The sequence below is a fragment of the Diaphorina citri genome, unplaced genomic scaffold (genome assembly GCF_000475195.1).
Source record: "Diaphorina citri unplaced genomic scaffold, Diaci psyllid genome assembly version 1.1 scaffold745, whole genome shotgun sequence".
Taxonomy (NCBI): Eukaryota; Metazoa; Arthropoda; class Insecta; order Hemiptera; family Psyllidae; genus Diaphorina; species Diaphorina citri.
The window spans coordinates 113,791-139,598 of record NW_007378178.1 but is presented as its reverse complement, the minus strand read 5'-3'; the positions used below and the strand labels follow the sequence as shown (position 1 = coordinate 139,598).

The window sequence follows — 25,808 nt, the reverse complement described above, 5'->3', positions numbered from 1 at the left end:
CTGAAGAGTAAATGAAGCACGCTTTTATCGATTGAAATTTTGTTCACAACATCCTGTCAAAAACGTGTGACCTAGGAGTGAATATTTGATGCCTTTATGAGGGACTTTACTTGATGATTTTCATGACTGAGGATGACTTGTGTTGTGAGGAAGATATTGGTTGATGAGAAGGGGTTTAACCTAGCACAGTATCCTAGAGGAAGCAGTAGTAGGGTTCATAGGTAGGTCCAGTGTCGAGGGCAAGACATTGGGCATCCTGTCCATTAGATTGGCAACTCACCTTCGCAGATATAGCCCTGCTGAATAAGGCCCCACAGCATGTCAGTACAGTGATGGCAATAGGTAGGCTTGTGGAAGGTTTTCTTGCTGAAGGTGTGCCCGTGAGTGGCTGTGGCTGGAGGGGAGGGAGGAGACATATTCCCCGACCCACCACCGCGGGGCCTCTCACGCCAGATTTTCACCGTGTGGCCACAGTAACGGACTAGGTAATCTCGAAACCGAATACGAACATGGTAGTGCCCTGGCTTGCAGAGCACGATGCCTAGGGCACATTTTTCGACGTGATTCCGAACCAGCTGAGCATCACTAGAACTAAGCGCATCTAGCTTGCGCAACACCCGATAACTGCACTGCACCGGGGTACAAGATACACGCGTGCCTGAGACTTTTCTCATCCGCCGTGCGCAGTTGCGAATCTCCTCTCGACAACATACACCAGGCGACCCCTGGCGGCAGGGAGAGGAACTAACACGAGGAGTAGCAACATATGGAGAAATGAGACATGTATTGATCCATCACTAAGTTCCAACAGACGTCCCTTCTGAAAGTCAATACTATGAATAAAATTGTACATGTCTTGGTCAGTAAGTCAGTATGTACCTATCCACAAAATCTTGTAAATAAGTACGTGCTTACTGTACCTAAATATTTATGAGAACCTGATTGCAGAAGGGGGCTATTCACATGCTATTTGGGAGTTCAAAGTTTCAACTCAAACAGTAAGTATGTCTGAATTTGATGACATTTGGCAAACATGTCACTTAAATGCCAATAGGAGATTTGGTCAAAAAAGGTAGGCACTAGTATTGGTATTTAAGTGTTACTTTTCAGTTTGAAGTACGTAGCAATGAAACAACTGCTACATTGGACGCATGTGGTCTGTGTCGTAGCATACCCATCCCGTAGTATGCCTCTCATCAGATGGGCGAGAAGAGGCACAATACTCCCCATTTAGGTGCTGGGTCAACACAAGAACACCAGAAAGTAACCCGTTGAAATATTTGCAATCGAATAACGAGTACAATTTTTTTTTGTCAATGGTGGGATTCGAACCCGGGACCTTCTGCATGGCAAGCAAGTGTGTTACCACTGGACTAACCGTGCCCCCAGTACATAACAACCTAAAGAGATTACTTAAATACTAACAGTCAACCTCTTACCTGAGGTACAGGCATGCTAGCATGAAGCAGAGACATGACATTAACCTGAGTCCCAATGGGGGATTCTATTTCAACCACATCTCCCTCTCCCCCTTCTATTTCCGCTGTAGCAACAGGCGTGGTTACGAAACCTGTGGCCCCCATACTGCTAGCACCATTACCCAAATTGCTATCCTCCCCTGATACAGTCAGGTTGTCCATCCCTGAAATAATATGGAAACAGACAAGTGAGAAAAAAAAAGGATTGTAGTATGTTTTAAAATTAAATTAGACATTTTACTATTAGATGTTAACTGTCTTGTATCTGCATTTGAGCAAAAGAATTTGAATCCCAGTATACTAATTAAAAATCTCATTACTTAAGTAAATATGGAAATAATATCCAAGCTATTTGAGTAGGAGCTGTCCAACTAGGTACCTGTTTCTATATTTCCATTTTCATCATCTGCCTCCGAATCAGACCCCCAATCATCGGCATTTCCACACCACTGACTCAGGTTCTGATTCACTGCTACTTTGCTCTGTTGAGTGGGGTTGTTCACAGTGTATGTTGGGTCAATGACCTGACATCTGATGCATACCCAACTGGAAATTAGAGAGGAGAAAGTAATGGATAGGTATTTTCTAGTGTCCTACACAAATATCCTACTCTATTCATAGGGATATAAAGGACTCACAAAGTCCAGGAACATTCAAGACTTTCCTGGTGAAATATATTAAAGGCTCACAATGAAAGAAAAAATTAGTGGAGCTTTTCGAGGAGAACCCTGCCATTTGAAGTAGGTATGTTGGGTCAATGACCTGACATCTGATGCATACCCAACTGGAAATTAGAGAGGAGAAAGTAATGGATAGGTATTTTCTAGTGTCCCACACAAATATCCTACTCTATTCATAGGGATATAAGGGACTCATAAAGTCCAGGAACCAGGAACATTCAAGACTTTCCTGGTGAAATATATTAAAGGCTCACAATGAAAGAAAAAAAATTTTATTAGTGGAGCTTTTCGAGGAGAACCCTGCCATTTGAAGTAGAAAAAAAAATCCCATGACATACTACAGGATGGGCATACTAAGACACATCCTACACAAGTCTAGAGTAAAGTAGAGCTCATTTGGTTAACGGAATAAAATTGTTTCTTTTATGTGAGCATTACTTAAGTCAAGGTTGCTAGAGGCTGTTTAACCTTTGTCACCAAAAAATCCCATGACATACTACAGGATGGGCATACTAAGACACATCCTACACAAGTCTAGAGTAAAGTAGAGCTCATTTGGTTAACGGTATAAAATTGTTTCTTTTATGTGAGCATTACTTAAGTCAAGGTTGCTAGAGGCTGTTTAACCTTTTCTCACTTTCTGCAGGGGCCTTCAATATTACCTTTTATTCTGATTCCAACAGTTGGAATTGATGCAGGCAAAAACAAACAGAGATCTGTGGTAGGGTGAATTTTCCAAAGGGGCATACAGTTGAACAACTAGTACCAATCTGATACCGCAAATTTTACATGAGGGAGTTGAGTTGTTGATATCAGTAGTCCACACCTGAAATGTAATATTGAAACGGTTTAAGGGATGTCATATTATTATTGCAAAAATTATTGACAGGTACAGAAGGTAGGTACTCATTATTTTGATACAAATATATCTACATAAACATTCAATTTAACCCGTGAGTACACGCATTAAAAATCCGAACGTCAGTACACGCGTGTAGAGAAAAAATCTCACACCTGGTTTTGCTTTGTATTTCGTTCTGTTTGAAGAATTATGTAATATTTTTAAGATAGATTAAGTTGGTTTATGAATTCAAACTATATTTAAAATAATTTCAGCAACTTTTTTTAATGAGGGAGTTGAGTTGTTGATATCAGTAGTCCACACCTGAAATGTAATATTGAAACGGTTTAAGGGATGTCATATTATTATTGCAAATATTATTGACAGGTACAGTAGGTACTCATTATTTTGTTACAAATATATCTACATAAACATTCAATTTAATAATTATAAACAGACCAAGTAAGTACCTACATTGCTTAACGGCTAGAGGTAACATAATGAAAATTTGAGATAGGTACCTCCAATACCTGTATAAAAGCAAATTTATATATGTTCTTATATAAGACAGCCCTGCAATGCAGTTTTCCTATATCACCTAGTTTCTGTGACCTAGTTTCTAGAAAAGCTCTACTTACAGGTTTCCCTCCTATTTTGTTGGCGGTGAAGTCCACAGAACTTGAGCCACTCTCACGAATCTGCTCATCAATAAAACCCAAGTAAACTATGGGGGTTTTGCTCGCCATTTTGCTCGATATTAATCTGGCATGAATAGATTGGCCTGGATTGAACGGAAACAGGGAAAAGGTGAAAATTAGCTGCTAACAAAATAAAAATCGAAAGTTGTACTTGCAGCTTTTCAGTTTTCCTTTTTCAACTTTTTTTTTTTCAAGATAACGAAATTTGTTTACTTTTTAGAAGTGAGCCACATTAAACTATGGGGGTTTTGCTCGCCATTTTGCTCGATATTAATCTGGCATGAATAGATTGGCCTGGATTGAACGGAAACAGGGAAAAGGTAAAAATTAGCTAACAAAATAAAAATCGAAAGTTGTACTTGCAGCTTTTTAGTTTTGCTTTTTCAACTTTTTTTTTCAAGATAACAAAATTTGTTTACTTTTTAGAAGTGAGCCACATTCCCTTACCATTCCCCTATCGTGAATCGGTTTTAAGGCTGCGTGCACATCATGAGTAGGTACGCGAAAGTTTGCTGCCCCTGAACGGAAAAAAAAAAATATTATTTTAAGATTAATGATAATTATTTTTATATAAATTAGATTAGATCTGATTTGATAATAATTATTAACTCGTGATAAGGATAAGCGATAAGCTTATAAGTCGCGAGGATTCCGATGAAAATTCCTTGAGTTTTTGCGACCGACTAGAACTAGCTAGACGATCGGCAAAATCTGGCAACGTTGAACGAAAATCGATATCACTAGAAATTATTGCTAGCTTCACAAACATCGATTTGTTTACGATTTCATTTTTTGAATTTTTGATAAGAGATTTTCGATTTTCCACCCATCAAAAAACACTTTTCTTTAAATTTCCATTTTATTTAAGGTTTCTGTTTAAAAAAATTCTCTCTTTTTTTTTTTTTTTTTTTTTAATATAAATTAGATTATTTTTCCCATCAGAATTTTGTAAAATAGGTAATAAAAAGAACGAATTATTAATTTTCAGACAGGCTAAGTGGATGGCCCTCGTTACAGAAGCAAGTGTTGCAGGATCTAGTGGTGGCAGCTAAGCGTCTGGGTAACTCAGGTCTAGCCACAAGACATTTAGCTAACAAAATAAAAATCGAAAGTTGTACTTGCAGCTTTTTAGTTTTGCTTTTTCAACTTTTTTTTTCAAGATAACAAAATTTGTTTACTTTTTAGAAGTGAGCCACATTCCCTTACCATTCCCCTATCGTGAATCGGTTTTAAGGCTGCGTGCACATCATGAGTAGGTACGCGAAAGTTTGCTGCCCCTGAACGGAAAAAAAAAAATATTATTTTAAGATTAATGATAATTATTTTTATATAAATTAGATTAGATCTGATTTGATAATAATTATTAACTCGTGATAAGGATAAGCGATAAGCTTATAAGTCGCGAGGATTCCGATGAAAATTCCTTGAGTTTTTGCGACCGACTAGAACTAGCTAGACGATCGGCAAAATCTGGCAACGTTGAACGAAAATTGATATCACTAGAAATTATTGCTAGCTTCACAAACATCGATTTGTTTACGATTTAATTTTTTGAATTTTTGATAAGAGATTTTCGATTTTCCACCCATCAAAAAACACTTTTCTTTAAATTTCCATTTTATTTAATAGGTACAAATTAAACGTTCTTGTGGATTTATTTCCAATCCCAGGCACTCAGTTATGAAATGCGTTCGGCAGTCAGTGTAATTCTATCCAGCAGCTCCCCAGATCCTAACATGGCCCATCCTGACTACTCACTCACTGTGCAATCTCACGCTGATATGCTACTTATGATCAAACATCTTGGTAGGCATGCTCTTTTTCTTACTATTTTGGAGGCCTGTTCTTCAGTATAGTGGCTTATCTTATTGGTGCTTAAGAAGTGTGGCTAGGAAATTTACAAAATACACCTTCTTAACTTTCTACTTGATCAAAGACTTGGTAACTTTGTGAAGGACTGTCCTAATTATTAGTTTCTATGGAAAAGAAATAACCCTAATCTGATTAATTATTTTCTTTAAATTCACAGATGAAGATGGGGATGAGAAGTGGTTTGAGCAAGTGTTCTCTCATCTATCATCCGTGAAAAAAATTAACCTCCTGGACAGTGCAGGGAATGAGAGAAATATCACAGCTCGGTTTGTCAAGGATTATCCAGTGGGAAACAATGATTGGGGAGACTTCCAGACTCATCGGAAACTGTTGGGTCTTGTTTCTGTCAGTGAGTATCAAGGGCCCATCTACCGTTTAAATTTTTACATTCAAAATTGAATAGACTAGGCATTTAAAAATGCAACAAAATTGATAGCTTTTTTTATACTAGCTACAATAACTGAAGCTAAATGTAGAAGAAGTGATTATTTATTACTGAAATGCTTACCTTAGTTAAAAAAAGTCTTATTTTATGTACCTACTTTCTAATTTGTTCTCAGGTAAATGCAACTCACAGTCTGAGCTGAATGAGTACTGTCGGTTACATGAATCTCTTAAAGTCAAATACATGTCTACTCTATTTGACACAAGATGTATTCTGTTTGGCAACTGCAAGGATCTATCACCACCTAGCAACTTCAAGTCTACAGCTCTGATGTACGATTGTGCATTAGATGGGTGTAAGGATGAACTCACTAAACATATGAATGAGTTGCTGTCTTCTGTGTTCTGGATTCTCGAGTCTAAACTCCAAGAGAGGAGTAGGGAGAAGGTAAAATTTGTCTACTTACCTAGGACATGGACCTAAATTTATTATCTTATTCCAGAAAAAAATTTGGAGCCGCACCTGCGCCCCAAGAAGTTGGTCATAGCCAAAGAGGACTACGGACCGTTCTTGTTTACACCCCTACATTTCGGCTCTATGGACAGAAAGCAGGGCAAATTCAAGCAAACCAAACTAGGTGAGTGGATTTGAATTTTCCAGGTAAAGGCCCGAACCCACTTGTCGTGAGTTTCATTCGATTTTTTTCCGGAATGTCCTGTAGGCAATGTAATTTAAATGAGATTGTTCCCATTACACACGACACGATTTTATTTTCCGAACGACACAAAATGCCCTTGTGTAGGCAATGTAATTTAAATGAGAGTGTTTCCACTTGGCCACGACACGATTTTTTTTCCGAACGACAAGTAGAAACGGGCCTTAAAGCCCCCTTACGAGTTCCATTGGTCCCAGTTCATATGAATTCACCAGCCTAGTTAGATTGGAGAGTAGCGCGTCTACTTTGTAAGCACTAGGCCGCGGGTTCGATTTCCACCCGGGGCGGATTTGATCCTGAACGGGTAAGGTTCGTTCTCGGAACGTCTGGCTTTCTCCTATCCTTCCTTCCTTCTCTCTTCGCTGTTCCCTCTATCGAACCTCTTTTTTTAATAATATTTATTAACCAGAAAATTTAATAATAATGACCAGAAAAAAGCAGAGAATAATATTAATGATAATAATCTTCATTTATTCCAGACTACGTATGGGTGTGTGGAGACCCGTGTTGTGTCACCCTAGAGCTGAGTAACCCTCTCCCCAGCCCGTTAGAAGTGAGTAACATCCTACTACTCACTCAGGGAGTGTATGAGAGCATCCCAGTGTCTGTGGTACTCCCCCCGGAGAGTACAGGACAAGTGATCAAGCTCATGGGAGTGCCTAAGGAAGTGGGTGACCTTCAGATTATGGGTAAGTGACCTTCAGACTACGGGAGAGTGGGTGACCTTCAGATTATGGGTGAGTGGGTGACCTTCAGATTATGGGTGAGTGGGTGACCTTTAGATTATGGGTGAGTGGGTGACTTTTAGATTATGGGTGAGTGGGTGAGCTTCAGATTATGGGTGAGTAAAGTAGACTGGAAATTTGGAAAAAATGGACTGGAAAACCGAGAAAAGTCAGGGAATTTTATTTTTCCATTTTGGTAGACACCCTGAAATCAAGAACAATAATAAACTGAATATTAAACAAATTAGGTAGGTACATAGGTACTGATGTTCTTTAATCACGATCGAATAAACTACGGGCTAAAAAATTCCCGGAGGGACGGACCCAGCTTGTTTCTTCTCTTTGACTTTGAAACCTTTTTTTTTCTTTTTTTAAGAAAAAAAAAAATATGAAAATACCGTCTCAGTACTGCAACCTCACCTAAGTCGGTACACCTGTTCTATTCCAGGTATACGGAAGGCAAGAGTATTCTAATCGAGGAGACAGGTTCGTGTCGAGTGCCTATCCCTGTAGCGCGGTGTCCATTCTCAGCCTCACTACTCGAAGTAGAACAACATGTGCTGAGTCAAGTCATACTGCACTGGAGTATAGGAGCCCGCACTGGGAAAGCTAGCTTCAGTGGACTGCCGTTTAACATTGATAAATTTGTTAGTTTAAATTTTAGTTTAAAAATAATAATAGTGTTTCTATTTCAACCTCCGCTCCGTGGCCGAGTGGGTATCACTATCACACCAGGCTTGCACGCCAGAGGTCCCCGGTTCGATTCCCGGCAATGTCGAGTTCGGCTCTGTGCTTGAAGTTCGAGGTGCACTCAGCCTTGTGAGGACAAATGAGTAGCTACCTACTTTAATTTAGTAGCGACCAGTGGCGGCATTATTAGTGTAAAAAGATTATTGAGAAGTGAGTAACATCCTACTGCTCACTCAGGGAGTGTATGAGAGCATCCCAGTGTCTGTGGTACTCCCCCCGGAGAGTACAGGACAAGTCATCAAGCTCATGGGAGTGCCTAAGGAAGTGGGTGACCTTCAGATTATGGGTAAGTGACCTTCAGATTACGGGAAAGTGGGTGACCTACAGATTGTGGGTGACCTTCAGATTATCGGTGAGTGGGTGACCTTTAGATTATGGGTGAGTGGGTGAGCTTCAGATTATGGATGAGGGGGTGACCATCAGATCATGGCTGAGTTTGTTAGTTTAAATTTTAGTTTAAAAATAATAATAGTGTTTCTATTTCAACCTCCGCTCCGTGGCCGAGTGGGTATCACTATCACACTAGGCTTGCACGCCGGAGGTCCCAGGTTCGATTCCCGGCAATGTCGAGGTTTTTTCGGCTCTGTGCTTTAAGTTCGAGGTGCACTCAGCCTCGTGAGGACAAATGAGTAGCTACCTACTTTAATTTAGTAGCGACCAGTAGCGGCATTATTAGTGTAAAAAGATTATTGAAAAAAATGGAGATTGGTTTGCAAAGGAGGCATTTAGTAATGCTGTGATGTCCACAAAAATTGTGAAAAAGCTCTGCTTTACCAAAAATAATTTGAGATTTGATTTTTACTTTCTATTTGTTTTCTGGTTCTCAGGTTACTCTACAGGAGATTGGTTTGCAAAGGAGGCATTTAGTAATGCTGTGATGTCCACAAAAATTGTGAAAAAGCTCTGCTTTACCAAAAATAATTTGATTTGAGATTTGATTATTACTTTCTATTTGTTTTCTGGTTCTCAGGTTACTCTACGCATACACTGGGCGTCAAATCCAACTGCCAGCTATCTCAGCTCACTCGCTTTCCACACCCACCTCACTATTCTATTGAAGTTATACCTGCCCTGCCTCTCATCTCTGTAACTACTTCGCTAGATCCCAGTGCTACGTGTAGTCTGTATGCTGGAGAGAGTGTTACTTGCTATGTTAGGTAATGTACTACACAAAATATTACTTTATTTTTACTCTCATGGCATTTCAGATTTTACACAGTCCATTTCATCGTCAATTAATCAGGTGAAAAATCCGTTTTAGGGTCCCCCAAGTCCACAAAAGTGCTGATTAGTCCATGGTCTGTACGTATGTATGTAAGTTTATGGTTCACAAAATACTTATTCTATACACCTGCATTTTTATTTCTCTGTTCACCAACCTCAGTGGTGCAGTTTTTAACGCGTTGGACTTTGGATCTGGAGGTTGGTGGTTCGATTCCAAGTCAAGTCATAAAATTTATCTAGGTGTAATAATTGGGGAACGATATTTGTGACTAGCATTTAAGTACATAATATGGTTAACCAAATTAAAAATTTCTTCCTTTTACTTTTTACTTTCTATTATTTTTCCTCTATTCCAGAATTTCATTTTTTCTTTTCTGTTCCAGAATTACCAACACCTCAGAGGTACCCATTACAATTCTGCAGCTCAGTATAGACAGTCTGATAGAGACTCAGGATCTTATATCTTGGGATAATGCTGATTTAGAGAGACTGTTACCTATTGCTCCCATGTCTTCGGCACAGATGCCTCTGCACTTGTATGGGGCTGCCAATTTCCTTGCAGTTAATAATGGTAAGATCATACTTAAATAAAATAAATAATATCATAGTCTTTACTCATAGAACTCATGTAGGTATAAAATTTGGAGCCGCACCTGCGCCCCAAGAAGTTGGTCATAGCCAAAGAGGACTACGGACCGTTCTTGTTTACACCCCTACATTTCGGGTCTATGGACAGAAAGCAGGGCAAATTCAAGCAAACCAAATTGGGTGAGTGGATTTGGTAAAGGCCCGAACCCACTTGTCGTGAGTTTCATTCGATTTTTTCCGGAATGTCCTGTAGGCAATGTAATTTAAATGAGATTGTTCCCACTACACACGACACGATTTTATTTTCCGAACGACACAAAATGCCCTTGTGTAGGCAATGTAATTTAAATGAGAGTGTTTCCACTTGGGCACGACACGATTTTTTTCCGAACGACAAGTAGGAACGGGCCTTAAAGTCCTCTTACGAGCTCCATTGGTCCCAGTTCATATGGATTCACCAGCCTAGTTAGATGGGAGGGTAGCGCGTCTACCTTGTAAGCACTAGGCCGCGGGTTCGATTCCCACCCGGGGCGGATTTGATCCTGAACGGATAAGGTTCGTTCTCGGAACGTCTGGCTTTCTCCTATCCTTCCCTCCTGTGTACCAAATTTCATCAAAATCAGACCAGGCAATCGGGAGTTATAGCGGAACACACACAAACAAACATCTAGACCAAATGCAAAATGGTCGAGTTAAAACATAGACCTCACTGTCGTTCGGTCAATATTAACCAGAAACAAGTGAAGTTTGGACTTAATTTACTCATTTCCCCTTCATTTTCATAAGTGGAAGGTCCTCATCGATTCTTCTGTGATAAGTTACCTATTCGCGGTTTGCTCGTGGTATTCGCGGTTGGCTCGCGGTATTCGCGGTTTGTTCTCGGTATTCGCGGTTTGTTCGCGGTATCCGCGGCGTTGAAATAATTGCAAATCGAGCTAATCGGGGAAATTCATCTTGCCGTTGTCGGCATCAAACCCGGAACCTTCTGCATGACAAGCAAACACTACCGAACCAACCTAGAGCAGTGATTCCCAAACTGGGGCCGTGAAGGACTTCTAGGCCCATTGGAAGATCAGATAAACTATTGTAAAGGGGCCATGGAGAGTTTACAATGATTGAACAAAAAGAGGGTCGCGTAGATCTAGACTATCTAGAGCAGTGGTTCTCAATCTTTTTTGCATGGTGCCCCCTTCGGGCATATTCTCATTATTTCACCCCCCCCACCTTACCCAACCCCTCGGTATATTATTTTTACCTATGGGTTTTATGGAATAACAAAACGAGAGTTTGAAACTTTGAGATTTTTTTTATATTCAAGTAAGTAGGTTACCTATTTATAGGTTTTATGAAATAACAAAACGAACCAACCTCAGTGGCTCAAGCAGTTAGCGCGGGAGGAATTTCAGAACTGGAGGTTTATGGTTCGAATAAGGTGAAACAGCAGTGATAATAAGCAGGGTAGACTAATTTCTGACAAGAATTAATCAATCTTAACATAATTAAAATACCTTGAAATAACAAAACGGAAAATTGAAACTTTGAGAATATTTTTCTAGGCGTTTGATATACATATGATTACGCTGGTCGTATCTCAAGATACTAGAGTTGGAGACTAAGTACCTGGTAGGTAATTTTGGTATGAATTTGATTTTTTTTTTATAGGAAAAGCTCGTGCTCCCCCCACCCCTGATTTGTCTCCACGCCCCCCAGTTTGAGAACCTCTGATCTAGAGTGTTACCACTGGACTAACTGTGCTCCTAATACAAACCTTGAGTAAAGTCCGCCGGATCTAATGTGAGCCTATGCCCAGGTAACGACTGTAGCATAAGTTGATAACATTGCGCCCAGTCTGTCATGGGATTACGCGCTGATACATAACGCGTAGCGGCCAAACGCTTGTAGAACGCAGCCTTCCTGTTAAATCCTAGACTGGCATACAGGGTGGCCAAACTCAGGAGACGCGCGATCTTCTCCTCTTCCGTTAGAACGAGGTTGATTTGAATGACACCCTGTAGAAAAGTTTTTTTTTATATAAAATTTCCAGGGTGACAAGATCCCAATGTTGCTGGCACCATTTGAGAAAAAGGACTTTGTAGGTTTGGACATGGATTCTAGAACCAACAAGAAGAGATGCATGGGACGTATGACCAAACATCTGGGGGACCTTTCTTTACAAGCAGGGCTGCCTCAGGAAGCTTTGGCCCATTACAATACAGCAGTAGATGTGTTGAGAGCTATCACAGATTGGCTCTGGTTAGGGGGTAAGTTTAAATGATGGAGATATCTTGTGTTTTTCCCTATCAATAATAAAGTTTCTATTTCTTTTGAGCTAAATTATTTATAGCTCTCACCTATGAAAGGGAAGTCTTTGTATAATTTGTCATTAGGTATTTTAAAATATCTGGCTGCCCTTTCTCTCTTAAGTACACAATTATCACTGCAACCTTCTTAGTTCTATTGTGACCCTTTTTCATAGTTTTCTGCTTTTATCAACAACTTATTACCAAGAGTAATGAAGGCAGGTTAAATCTTGGAACTCACTTCGTTAATTCAATAACCACTTGGCTATTTACCGTTTTCATGATTCCAGGAGCACTCGAAGGGCTAAGTGCAGTGTCCATTCTACTGTTACCTATGCAACAGAAAGTGCCCACAACTTCCACCTCTGTGCAGAGGAATAGTTCATTCCAAGAGAAATCGCCTCGTACTCTAAGGTAAAATGCTCATGTTATAGATACCATAATTTTTGAGGTAAATAGAAAAAAAAAAACTTCAATCGTCTAAAAGTATCTATCAATGTATGGTAGTAAACTTGTAAATTTTTAATTTTTAACACGTAGGTACGTAAACGGCTTTGGTTTCCATTTTTTTTTTTTTTTTTTTTTTTTACAATGTTTCTGCTGTCTTGTTTTACAGACCTGTGTCTGCTATCATAGAGCGAACCATTTCTCTGACCAGTGTCTCAAATATAGATTACATACCTGTGGCCGAGATCAAGAGAAACTACAGAGATGCCATCATACATTACAGCAAGGTTAGTAGAAGGAGACCTATTCCACCTTAAACACTTGTTAAAGTCTAGAGAAGACTAGTGAAGCAAATATTTAAACGGGTAACTTTCTGGTGTTCTTGTGTTAACCCAGCACCTAAATGGCGAAGTATTGTATCTCTTCTCGCTCATTTGATGAGGGATATACTACGGGATGGGCATGCTACGATACAGACCTCGAAATAAAAACGGCAGTGAAACACTCATCACATTTTTTAACTCTGACAATACTTTATTAATTTTTTTCAGTACCAAAACGCAGGTTTCATTGAGACCGAAGCTTGTTTTAAAGCCGCGAGGTTTGCTCTGGACCAGAAATGTGTATTGGATGCTCATCACTACTTACAGGTAAGTAACATGAGGCTTTAGCTTAGGAAAAACTTGGTTGTCTCTACTAAATTGTAAATAGTAAAGCTCATCACTACATGTTTCGTATTTAGCCTTTAACGGCTCGTTCGGACACAGACCTATGTATACATGGAGTTGAATTGACAATTACTTACACAGTGAGATGGGTGACCATTGCTATCCAGATGGGTGACCATCTGTGGACAATCGGGTGCTACTGTCTTTTCCCGGCCCCTCACTGGCTGGGTGAGATTAAAGTGAAGAGGCCCGTAGGTTGTTGCCGAATGAAGGGTAAAACCCTAGTCACTAAAAGCTTTCTTTTAGGTGCTCTAAAAGGTTTTTAGAGCACCTAAAGGAAATGGACTCAACATAAATACTACTCATTTAATTTAAGATTCTATATCACAATTTAAGTATTTCAGTTCTGTGGTTGCTATCCAGATGGGTGACCATCTGTGGACAATCGGGCGCTACTGTCTTTTCCCGGCCCCTCACTGGCTGGGTGAGAATAAAGTGAGGAGGCCCGTAGGTTGTTGCCGAATGAAGGGTAAAACCCTAGTCACTAAAAGCTTTCCTTTAGGTGCTCTAAAAGGTTTTTTAGAGCACCTAAAAGAAATGAACTCAACATAAATACTACTCATTTACTTTAAGATTCTATATAACAATTTATTTCAGTTCTTGCAAAGCTCGATTTTTCAATTTCTTTATTTTTCTCTTTGGGGGTAAAAACGCTTATTCTCTTCTATTTTATTCTGTTCTATTCGACAGGGTGTCATTCAAATCAACCTCGTTCTAACGGAAGAGGAGAAGATCGCGAAGAAAAAGAAAAATTCCGTTGGTCCTCATTTTTCCTGCTCTATGACTTTGAAACATCACCCAAGTAAGCGCAACAGATCTATTAATACAGACATTCCTTCAAATAGCGCAATATGCACCTCAGTTATGCCGCCAACTTACTTAATATACCTCAGGTAGGCCACCAATGAACCTGAGGTGAGCCACCAAAGTGTTCAATTTAGGTACTTGTTTATTTTAGGTAGGCCGCCAATTCACTCAAACTCATGCCATAAACTAGGATTTAACAGGAAGGCTGCGTTCTACAAGCGTTTGGCCGCTACGCGTTATGTATCAGCGCGTAATCCCATGACAGACTGGGCGCAATGTTATCAACTTATGCTACAGTCGTTACCTGGGCATAGGCTCACTTTAGATCCGGCGGACTTTACTCAAGGTTTGTATTAGGGACACAGTCCAGTGGTAACATTCTAGATCTACGCGACCCTCTTTCTGTTCAATTATTGTAAACTCTCCATGGCCCCTTTACGATAGTTTATCTGGTCTTCCAGTGGGCCTAGAAGTCCTTCACGGACCCAGTTTGGGAATCACTGCTCTAGGTTGGTTCGGTAGTGCTTGCTTGTCATGCAGAAGGTTCCGGGTTTGATGCCGACAACGGCAAGATGAATTTCCCCGATTAGCTCGATTTGCAATTATTTCAACGTTTTCCCAAGTTTTTTTTTTCTTCTTTTTTACTGTTTACACAAAAAGGCTCCCATTTTTTTTTTTTTTTTTTAATATAAATTAGATTATTTTTCCCATCAGAATTTTGTAAAATAGGTAATAAAAAGAACGAATTATTAATTTTCAGACAGGCTAAGTGGATGGCCCTCGTTACAGAAGCAAGTGTTGCAGGATCTAGTGGTGGCAGCTAAGCGTCTGGGTAACTCAGGTCTAGCCACAAGACATATGACTTTCTTGCTACAGGTATGTAACTCAGGTCTAGCCACAAGACACATGACTTTCTTGCTACAGGTATGTAACTCAGGTCTAGCCACAAGACACATGACTTTCTTGCTACAGGTATGTAACTCAGGTCTAGCCACAAGACACATGACTTTCTTGCTACAGGTATGTAACTCAGGTCTAGCCACAAGACACATGACTTTCTTGCTACAGGTATGTAACTCAGGTCTAGCCACAAGACACATGACTTTCTTGCTACAGGTATGTAACTCAGGTCTAGCCACAAGACACATGACTTTCTTGCTACAGGTATGTAACTCAGGTCTAGCCACAAGACACATGACTTTCTTGCTACAGGTATGTAACTCAGGTCTAGCCACAAGACACATGACTTTCTTGCTACAGGTATGTAACTCAGGTCTAGCCACAAGACACATGACTTTCTTGCTACAGGTAAGTGCCCTTTCTGTCGGGTTTGATTGATGTTAAATGGGAGTAAAGGAGTCACGAAGAGGTTTGACAGAGGGAACTGAAACTGCTAAGGTCTTATCGTCGCGAAATCGAAGAGAGAAGGAAGAAAGGATAGGAGAAAGCCAGCCGTTCCGATAACGAACATTATTCCATCAGGATAAAATCCGCCCCGGGCGGGAATCGAACCCGCGGTCTAGCGCTTACAAAGCAGACGCGCTACCAACTAGGCTGGCAGTAAAGGATTAAAGGAAGCAAAAAGTAATGCTGTGATATCCACAAAAGTTCCATTACAACTCTGACGATTTCATTTTTGATGAAGAGATTTACTTAAGTATATCTTACCATTTCCTACTTGCAGGTAATGTGGCGACATATGAACCCAGCAGAGCGAGTTGAAGCCGCCAATAACTTGCGTCATGTTACGGCTCAGTGTGAAGGTGCTCCTGTACCTCTTGTACTGGAAGACGGCCAAGTTATTCCTGCCGCCAATTTACTCAATATACCTCAGGTAATGCCGCCAATTTGTTCAATAAGGCTACATCGGGTAGACCACCAATTAACCTAGGTAATTTTATTAACATACCTCAGATAGGCCGCCAATTTTGCTCAATATAGTTCCATCAGGTAGACCACCAATTAACCGTTTCTTCTCGGGACCTAGCTCTCTTCCTTCGTTCTCCACACCGCAGCCTGTATCGACTTCCTCTGTTTCATATAGATCTGGAGCTTCAAGTCTTCTATCAGATTTCTCTCAGAGACACCATTCGGATAAGGTAACCTAACTCTGTGGCCGAGTGGTTAAGAGCACTGACTCTCAACCTGGAGGGACTGGGTTCAAATCCCGGCCGGGCCGAAATATTTCGGTCTTGAAATTTACATAATTTTGGATGGCTCTCTTCTGCTTAACGCTGTTGTAACGCCTTCACGTGTAGCCGAATGGTAATGACAGAATAAAGAAAATACATTCTGTAACGCTGAAGATGCCTTCACCGGCGAAACTAGTCCATAAAATGAAAATGAAAGAAAAGACATCTGGTTGACGGTCTCTACTCCTCAGACATGACGCCATTTTTTTTTTTTTTTTTCAATAAAACTACATCAGGTAGGCCACCAATTAATACAGACATTCCTTCAAATAGCGCAATATGTACCTCAGTTATGCCGCCAACTTACTCAATATACCTCAGGTAGGCCACCAATGAACCTGACGTAAGCCACCAAAGTGTTCAATATAGGTACTTGTTTATTTTAGGTAGGCCGCCAATTCACTCAAACTCATGCCATAATTTCTCATTTTCAGGCGGAAAACTTCACGGTTCAAAATTTGGAGCCGCACCTGCGCCCCAAGAAGTTGGTCATAGCCAAAGAGGACTACGGACCGTTCTTGTTTACACCCCTACATTTCGGCTCTATGGACAGAAAGCAGGGCAAATTCAAGCAAACCAAACTAGGTGAGTGGATTTGAATTTTCCAGGTAAAGGCCCGAACCCACTTGTCGTGAGTTTCATTCGATTTTTTTCCGGAATGTCCTGTAGGCAATGTAATTTAAATGAGATTGTTCCCATTACACACGACACGATTTTATTTTCCGAACGACACAAAATGCCCTTGTGTAGGCAATGTAATTTAAATGAGAGTGTTTCCACTTGGCCACGACACGATTTTTTTTCCGAACGACAAGTAGAAACGGGCCTTAAAGCCCCCTTACGAGTTCCATTGGTCCCAGTTCATATGAATTCACCAGCCTAGTTAGATTGGAGAGTAGCGCGTCTACTTTGTAAGCACTAGGCCGCGGGTTCGATTTCCACCCGGGGCGGATTTGATCCTGAACGGGTAAGGTTCGTTCTCGGAACGTCTGGCTTTCTCCTATCCTTCCTTCCTTCTCTCTTCGCTGTTCCCTCTATCGAACCTCTTTTTTTAATAATATTTATTAACCAGAAAATTTAATAATAATGACCAGAAAAAAGCAGAGAATAATATTAATGATAATAATCTTCATTTATTCCAGACTACGTATGGGTGTGTGGAGACCCGTGTTGTGTCACCCTAGAGCTGAGTAACCCTCTCCCCAGCCCGTTAGAAGTGAGTAACATCCTACTACTCACTCAGGGAGTGTATGAGAGCATCCCAGTGTCTGTGGTACTCCCCCCGGAGAGTACAGGACAAGTGATCAAGCTCATGGGAGTGCCTAAGGAAGTGGGTGACCTTCAGATTATGGGTAAGTGACCTTCAGACTACGGGAGAGTGGGTGACCTTCAGATTATGGGTGAGTGGGTGACCTTTAGATTATGGGTGAGTGGGTGACTTTTAGATTATGGGTGAGTGGGTGAGCTTCAGATTATGGGTGAGTGGGTGACCATCAGATCATGGCTGAGTTTGTTAGTTTAAATTTTAGTTTAAAAATAATAATAGTGTTTCTATTTCAACCTCCGCTCCGTGGCCGAGTGGGTATCACTATCACACCAGGCTTGCACGCCAGAGGTCCCCGGTTCGATTCCCGGCAATGTCGAGTTCGGCTCTGTGCTTGAAGTTCGAGGTGCACTCAGCCTTGTGAGGACAAATGAGTAGCTACCTACTTTAATTTAGTAGCGACCAGTGGCGGCATTATTAGTGTAAAAAGATTATTGAAAAAATGGAGATTGGTTTGCAAAGGAGGCATTTAGTAATGCTGTGATGTCCACAAAAATTGTGAAAAAGCTCTGCTTTACCAAAAATAATTTGAGATTTGATTTTTACTTTCTATTTGTTTTCTGGTTCTCAGGTTACTCTACACATACACTGGGCGTCAAATCCAACTGCCAGCTATCTCAGCTCACTCGCTTTCCACACCCACCTCACTATTCTATTGAAGTTATACCTGCCCTGCCTCTCATCTCTGTTACTACTTCACTAGATCCCAGTGCTACGTGTAGTCTGTATGCTGGAGAGAGTGTTACTTGCTATGTTAGGTAAGTGTTATGTGAGGTAATGCACTACACAAGATACAAAATATTACTTCAATTTTACTCTCATGGCATTTCAAATTGTACACAGTCCCCCAAGTCCACAAAAGAGCCCCCCAGTCCATGGTCTGTACGTAGGGTCCCCCAAGTCCACAAAAGTGCTGATTAGTCCATGGTCCCCCAAGTCCACAAAAGGGTCCCCCAAGTCCACAAAAATGCTGATTAGTCCATGGTCTGTACGTAAGTTTATGGTTCACAAAATACTTATTCTATACACCTTTTTTTTCTGTTCACCAACCTCAGTGGTGCAGTTTTTAACGCGTTGGACTTTGGATCTGGAGGTTGGTGGTTCGAGTCCAAGTCAAGTCATAAAGTTTATCTAGGTGTAATAATTGGGGAACGATATTTGTGACTAGCATTTAAGTACATATGCTTAACCAAATTAAAAATGCTTTCTTTTTTTCTTCTATTCCAGAATGGAGCAGTTGCAAATGGGTAAAAATTATAAATAAATGGTTGATTCCTATGTAAAATGTTGGGAAAAATCCAAATCTGAGGTTAAAACTCCGAAAAAATAACTGCAAAAGGTCGAAAATTTAATTTTTATTTTCCGTTGTAATGAAAGAGTTCAAATATGTGTGACGTCAGACTTTACGCAGTTGTTTTTTTCGTCCGTTATTGGCGCCAGTATGCAAGCACACTAGCGTAGGAGCAGAAAGAACTGCGCAGAAACGTATGCGCACAAACACATTAATGCGTTGCCTGCGAGGGAGCTTTGCTCGGGACATTTGATGTGACGTCATCGAAGAAACGTATGCGCACAAACACATTAATGCGTTGCCTGCAAGGGAGCTTTGCGAGGGACATTTGATGTGACGTCATCGCCTACGGGAGCATATGCCGTGACGTCAAAGTTCACGATTTATGTATTTTTTAAATCAATTTATCTCGGGAAAAGTCGTAAGAAAAGAAAAATTCCGTTGGTCCTCATTTTTCCTGCTCTATGACTTTGAAACATCACCCAAGTAAGCGCAACTGATCTATTTCATTTTCTTTTTTCCTATTCTGTTGCAGGATTACGAACACCTCCGAGGTTCCCATAACAATTCTACAGCTCAGTATAGACAGTCTGATAGAGACTCAGGATCTTATATCTTGGGATAACGCTGATTTAGAGAAGCTGTTACCCATTGCTCCCATGTCTTCGGTACAGATGCCTCTGCACTTGTATGGGGCTGCCAATTTCCTTGCAGTTAATAATGGTAAGATCCTACTTTAAATAAGACAATAGTCTTTACATATAAATCTCATGTAGATAGTAGGTTTTTGTGAATTCTGAAAAAAGAATAAGAGTCTCATATTCTCAGAGTACCAAATCCCTTAAAGTGAACCATTGAATCAAGACCCGAGGGAGGTGAAAATCAGTGCAAATATGAAGAATAATAATAATAAGGAAATACCTACATCAAGTCCAGCCAGATAAAAATAGCTCAAAAATTAGTACCAAAGTTTGACCCAAAGATGCAAATACCAAGCTTAATAAAGGAAACCATTGTATTCATCTATTATCAATGGATAATACTTACATACTATACCTGTTTCGTTTCAGATTCGTGTAGTCTGCGCAGCTGTTTCTTCTCGGGACCTAGCTCTCTTCCTTCGTTCTCCACACCGCAGCCTGTATCGACTTCCTCTGTTTCATATAGATCTGGAGCTTCGAGTCTTCTATCTGACTTCTCTCAGAGACACCATTCGGATAAGGTAACCTAACTCTGTGACCGAGTGGTTAAGAGCACTGACTCTCAACCTGGAGGGACTGGGTTCAAATCCCGGCCGGGCCGAAATTTTTCGGTCTTTAAATTTACATATTTTTGGATGGCTCTCTTCTGCTTAACGCTGTTGTAACGGCTTCAGGTGTAGCCGAATGGTAATGACAAAATAAAGAAAAGACATTCTGTAACGCTGAAGATGCCTTCACCGGCGAAACTAGTCCATAAAATGAAAATGAAAGAAAATACACCTGGCTGATGGTCTCTACTCTAGCCATGTTTAATTGGCTCGTCCTGAACCGCAGTCAACCATCGTGAGGACTTGGGCTTGTTCTTTAAAATCAGAGAGAACCCTTTAAAGAACTATCAGAGAGCCAGCTAGCCATAGCTAGGCTGGTTAGGGTTAGCTGTTCTCCTCCCTGTTTATATCTTTCGGTCGCGGTCGGTTTAAATTTACATATTTTTGGATGGCTCTTTTCTGCTTACTGCCGTACAATTATGGTTCCTAACATTAGAAATTATGGACTTTTTTTTCTCCAGTCGCTGTCCAATTATTGTTCCTAACATCAGAGATTATTGATCCATTTTTTTCCAGTCGTGTTCAGAACTCCATCTAGTGGTCAAATACAGCGGTGGTGAAAGCTCACTCAAAGGGTACTGTCGTCTCGCCTCCATTCCACTTAAAATCGATGTCCTGCCTTCCATTATGATAACTAACTGTGATGTACTGCCCGGGGAAGTGTCTAGTCAATTCTATTTGGTACTAGATGTGGTCAATGTCACTCCTCATGAAGTCGAACTCAGGTAAGAGCTGGGCATATTTCGCACTGTTAGCTCTTAGGTTAACAAACAACCTTAGGTTTCGTACACAGAAAGCCTGCTCTGAGGCTTAAGTGTAGGGGCTAACAACTCTAAAAGGAGGGTTAGGTCGAAAATTCAAATTTTCTTTGCCGTTCTAAAGAAAAAAGTAAAAAGAGTTGTGACGTCAGAACCCTCAGGTAAGAGCTGGGCATATTTCGCACTGTTAGCTCTTAGGTTAACAAACAACCTTAGGTTTCGTACACAGAAAGCCTGCTCTGAGGGTTAGGTGTAGGGGCTAACAACTCTAAAAGGAGGGTTAGGTCGAAAATTCAAATTTTCTTTGCCGTTCTAAAGAAAAAAGTTAAAAGAGTTGTGACGTCAGAACCCTCATTGATAGAACCCTTACATGTACACCGATTGATTTCTCGTGAAAATTTACATAGGAAAGATTTGAACCCTTACATGTACACCGATTGATTTCTCGTGAAAATTTACATAGGAAAGACTCCTTGGTCATCTTAAATATTCTAATGGAAACTCTTGTTGAAAAAAAAAAATCATGTTGAAATATTTGGAGATATCACAGAGAGGAGAGAGGGAGCAGAGAGAACCTTCCAGTCTGAAAGCAGAAGAGAGAATGAGCTCTGACAAAAATCTAGGTCTGAAGAAACCTCCCCTTGACCCCCTACTACCAAAAACCATGTATGGGGTCAGGGGAAATGTAGGGGGTTGAGGGGAGGATTCTCCTATATTTTGACAATAGGTTTGAAGTTTGGACTTAATTTACTCATTTCCCCTTCATTTTCATAAGTGGAAGGTCCTCATCGATTGTTCTGTGATAAGTCACCTATCCGCGGTTTGTTCGCGGTATCCACGGTTTGTTCGCGGTATCCGCGGTTTGTTCGCGGTATCCGCGGTTTGTTCGCGGTATCCGCGGTTTGTTCGCGGTATCCGCGGTTTGTTCGCGGTATCCGCGGTTTGTTCGCGGTATCCGCGGTTTGTTCGCGGTATCCGCGGTTTGTTCGCGGTATCCGCGGTTTGTTCGCGGTATCCGCGGTTTGTTCGCGGTATCCGCGGTTTGTTCGCGGTATCCGCGGTTTGTTCGCGGTATCCGCGGTTTGTTCGCAGTATCCGCGGTTTGTTCGCGGTATCCGCGGTTTGTTCGCAGTATCCGCGGTTTGTTCGCGGTATCCGCGGTTTGTTCGCAGTATCCGCGGTTTGTTCGCGGTATCCGCGGTTTGTTCGCAGTATCCGCGGTTTGTTCGCGGTATCCGCGGTTTGTTCGCAGTATCCGCGGTTTGTTCGCGGTATCCGCGGTTTGTTCGCAGTATCCGCGGTTTGTTCGCGGTATCCGCGGTTTGTTCGCAGTATCCGCGGTTTGTTCGCGGTATCCGCGGTTTGTTCGCAGTATCCGCGGTTTGTTCGCGGTATCCGCGGTTTGTTCGCGGTATCCGCGGTTTGTTCGCAGTATCCGCGGTTTGTTCGCGGTATCCGCGGTTTGTTCGCAGTATCCGCGGTTTGTTCGCGGTATCCGCGGTTTGTTCGCAGTATCCGCGGTTTGTTCGCGGTATCCGCGGTTTGTTCGCAGTATCCGCGGTTTGTTCGCGGTATCCGCGGTTTGTTCGCAGTATCCGCGGTTTGTTCGCGGTATCCGCGGTTTGTTCGCAGTATCCGCGGTTTGTTCGCGGTATCCGCGGTTTGTTCGCAGTATCCGCGGTTTGTTCGCGGTATCCGCGGTTTGTTCGCAGTATCCGCGGTTTGTTCGCGGTATCCGCGGTTTGTTCGCAGTATCCGCGGTTTGTTCGCGGTATCCGCGGTTTGTTCGCGGTATCCGCGGTTTGTTCGCAGTATCCGCGGTTTGTTCGCGGTATCCGCGGTTTGTTCGCAGTATCCGCGGTTTGTTCGCGGTATCCGCGGTTTGTTCGCAGTATCCGCGGTTTGTTCGCGGTATCCGCGGTTTGTTCGCAGTATCCGCGGTTTGTTCGCGGTATCCGCTTTTAAAAAAAAAAAAAAAAAAAAAAAAAAAAAAATTAAAATACCGTCTCAGTACTGCAACCTCACTTAAGTCGGTGCACCTGTTCTATTCCAGGTATACGGAAGGCAAGAGTATTCTAATCGAGGAGACAGGTTCGTGTCGAGTGCCTATCCCTGTAGCGCGGTGTCCATTCTCAGCCTCACTACTCGAAGTAGAACAACATGTACTCAGTCAAGTCATACTGCACTGGAGTATAGGAGCCCGCACTGGGAAAGCTAGCTTCAGTGGACTCCCGTTCAACATTGATAAGTTGGACCTGGTCAAATTGTCACCTGTTAGTTGGGGTAAGTACACCGAAACACATATCAATATTTCCGATGTTGAGCTGAAACCAATTGTTGGTGTTGTAGCGGTATAGCTGCACCAAAGGGGGTTGACGTTCTCTGGCTAAGATTACTTGGCCTATCCCGAACCGCAGTCAACCATCATGAGGAAGCATGATAAACCCTTTGTAACCTCCAGCTAGCCAAGCTGGTTAAGGTTTGGCTGCTCTGATCCCTATTTATAGTCCTACAGCAAGACATTGGCCTACTTCCTGTTTAAGTTCCCCCAGCCAGACCTATTCCCTGGTAACCCAACTGTTTTTAGCATTAAATGAACACTTTTATTGCAATTTCAATTCCTCGGTATCCCAAAGCCTCAAAACAATATTTCCGATGTTGAGCTGAAACCAATTGTTGGTGTTGTAGCGGTATAGCTGCACCAAAGGGGGTTGACGTTCTCTGGCTAAGATTAGATTACTTGGCCTATCCCGAACCGCAGTCAACCATCATGAGGACCTGTGCTTTTTCCTTTGAAGCATGATAAACCCTTTGTAACCTCCAGCTAGCCAGGCTGTTTAAGGTTTGGTTGCTCTGATCCCTATTTATAGTCCTACAGCAAGACATTGGCCTACTTCCTGTTTAAGTTCCCCCAGCCAGACCTATTCCCTGGTAACCCAACTGTTTTTAGTATTAAATGAACACTTTTATTGCAATTTCAATTCCTCGGTATCCCAAAGCCTCAAAACGAACTCTTCCATTTCAGAGCTGACAGTGAATGGTTCCCCCATTGAGAGCGGCAGTGAGGTGACTGGTACAGTAGGCGACTGTCTCAGTTTCGACGTTAAACTGCGCAACTGTCTATCTCACACGCTATCAGATTTGACTCTGGTACTGAGTCTGTTTCAAGATCATTTGAACGGGGTAGTAGATCATCAGATGGACAGCAAGGCGACAGCTGTAGGCACTACGCAGGCTTCCATATCCACAGTAAGTCGTGCTCCAAGACCGCTTTTACGGAGTTGACTTCAATTCTGGATTGAACTGGGTATTAAGTATAGCTCAATCTTGGATTGATTTCAATTCTGATATGGTAAACCCCGCCTAGTTAGCTTGGAGGGTAGCGGCTGGCTTTTTCCTATCTTGTCTTCCTTCTCTCTTCGCTTTCGGGACGAGAAGACCTTAGCAGTCAGTGTTCCCTTTATCAAACTTTTTTTTTTTTTTTTAATAGTAGGTAATTGTATTTTATTTGCATCAAGTATAAATTATAATATTCCAAGGGAAATAAAAAGATAACTTGAATAAACTGTGTCTCTCTTTCTTCTCGCCCTCAGGTTGAAGAGAACGAAGCGGTGGGCCATGCTGTAGGCTTTCTCTTCTTCTATCCAGGACTGTACAAGCTGAGTGTACAATGCATACCCAAGTCCGAACCAGATCACACTTGGAAACTGGTTCCCCCACTGGAAATACATGTCACTTAGTAAACATGTTGGAGCTGAACAAATAAATCTGCTTTGAATCAGGTCCAAAGGACCAAAAGAAATTAACTTGATAGCAAGAAATGTGGGTTTGATCCGACCCGAAGGACAGGAATTCGTCAGAGCTTAATCATACTTTACGAACCAGTAATGAGTGTTGATTTTATCACATTTAACTCGCGCCTAAGTGGAATTTTATCACTCATCCGTTTTATTCGTCCGTTTATCGACATTTTCGGTGGACAATCTTGTTTTTGAAGACCTAAAGGCCAAAAGAGATTAAATTTCGTCTACTCAAACGTGTTGGTATGTGCATCGGTTGAAAGGTACAAGCGTTATAGACCTGCGTCAAATGTACCATCGAAAAGGACTGAATACTCATTCATCATGTCAGACAAAATCTCTGGGTGCACTCACACGCAAAACCCCCCTAAACGCAAACCATCCAAGCTCATGCTTCTCTATTTCAACCTGCGTACCAATCTGATAACACTGGTAGTACTCGCGATGGCGCTGTGCTTTCTCCTGTGGGTGCTTCACGAGTTGTACGTCTATGTGCACCTGTGTGAAGAGAGCCTTGTGTTTTATGATGATGGGCGTGAAGTTGGCAATGTGTCTTATGATGAGCTACTAACGAGAGGTGAAGAGAGTGTGGATGAATATGTGAGGAGATTAGTAGACAATGTGGAGCTGGAAGATATGAGAGAACCTAGGAGACTTTGAGCTCGACATCTTCGTCACCTTTGTTTCTGAACTTTTCCGGGTAATTGTTCAAAGGCCACGCCACGACAATGAAAAATAAAGCTCCTTTTTGTTTAACCTACTAATCCTCTACAACACTGGTCACTGCTCAAATTGTGAAAGCTTCTTTTGTGTTTAACCTAACCCTATAATAACATTGGTCACTGCTCACTTGTGACAGCTCTTTTGGTAGCAAATTTCCATTGACGTGACTTCTG

At 41.5% G+C, this 25,808-nt stretch overlaps 2 protein-coding genes across 2 annotated transcripts; one reads left to right on the top strand and one right to left on the bottom strand.

The window, feature by feature from the left end:
* Positions 1–280: 280 nt before the first annotated feature.
* LOC103511737 lies at positions 281–4,059 on the bottom strand (the record flags this gene model as incomplete). The annotated part of the gene is made up of 6 exons (XM_008476474.3): positions 3,986–4,059; positions 3,638–3,774; positions 2,821–2,984; positions 1,858–2,024; positions 1,440–1,642; positions 281–725 (listed from the first exon to the last, which is right to left on the bottom strand). Coding segments are annotated over exons 2-6 (1,087 nt in total), but the record flags the coding sequence as incomplete, so codon positions are not given.
* A 1,192-nt stretch (positions 4,060–5,251) lies between these two features.
* LOC103511736 (protein brunelleschi) lies at positions 5,252–25,491 on the top strand. Its single transcript, XM_026825413.1, has 20 exons — positions 5,252–5,503; positions 5,727–5,918; positions 6,130–6,401; positions 12,001–12,217; positions 12,547–12,670; positions 12,873–12,990; positions 13,255–13,353; positions 14,122–14,188; positions 14,411–14,584; positions 14,999–15,114; positions 15,923–16,072; positions 16,865–17,015; positions 17,573–17,782; positions 18,326–18,512; positions 19,581–19,768; positions 20,116–20,267; positions 20,871–21,079; positions 23,166–23,395; positions 24,138–24,361; positions 24,706–25,491. The coding sequence occupies exons 1-20, from the start codon at positions 5,383–5,385 to the stop codon at positions 24,850–24,852; spliced, it is 3,348 nt and encodes a 1,115-aa protein (XP_026681214.1). The 5' UTR covers positions 5,252–5,382; the 3' UTR covers positions 24,853–25,491.
* Positions 25,492–25,808: the final 317 nt, after the last annotated feature.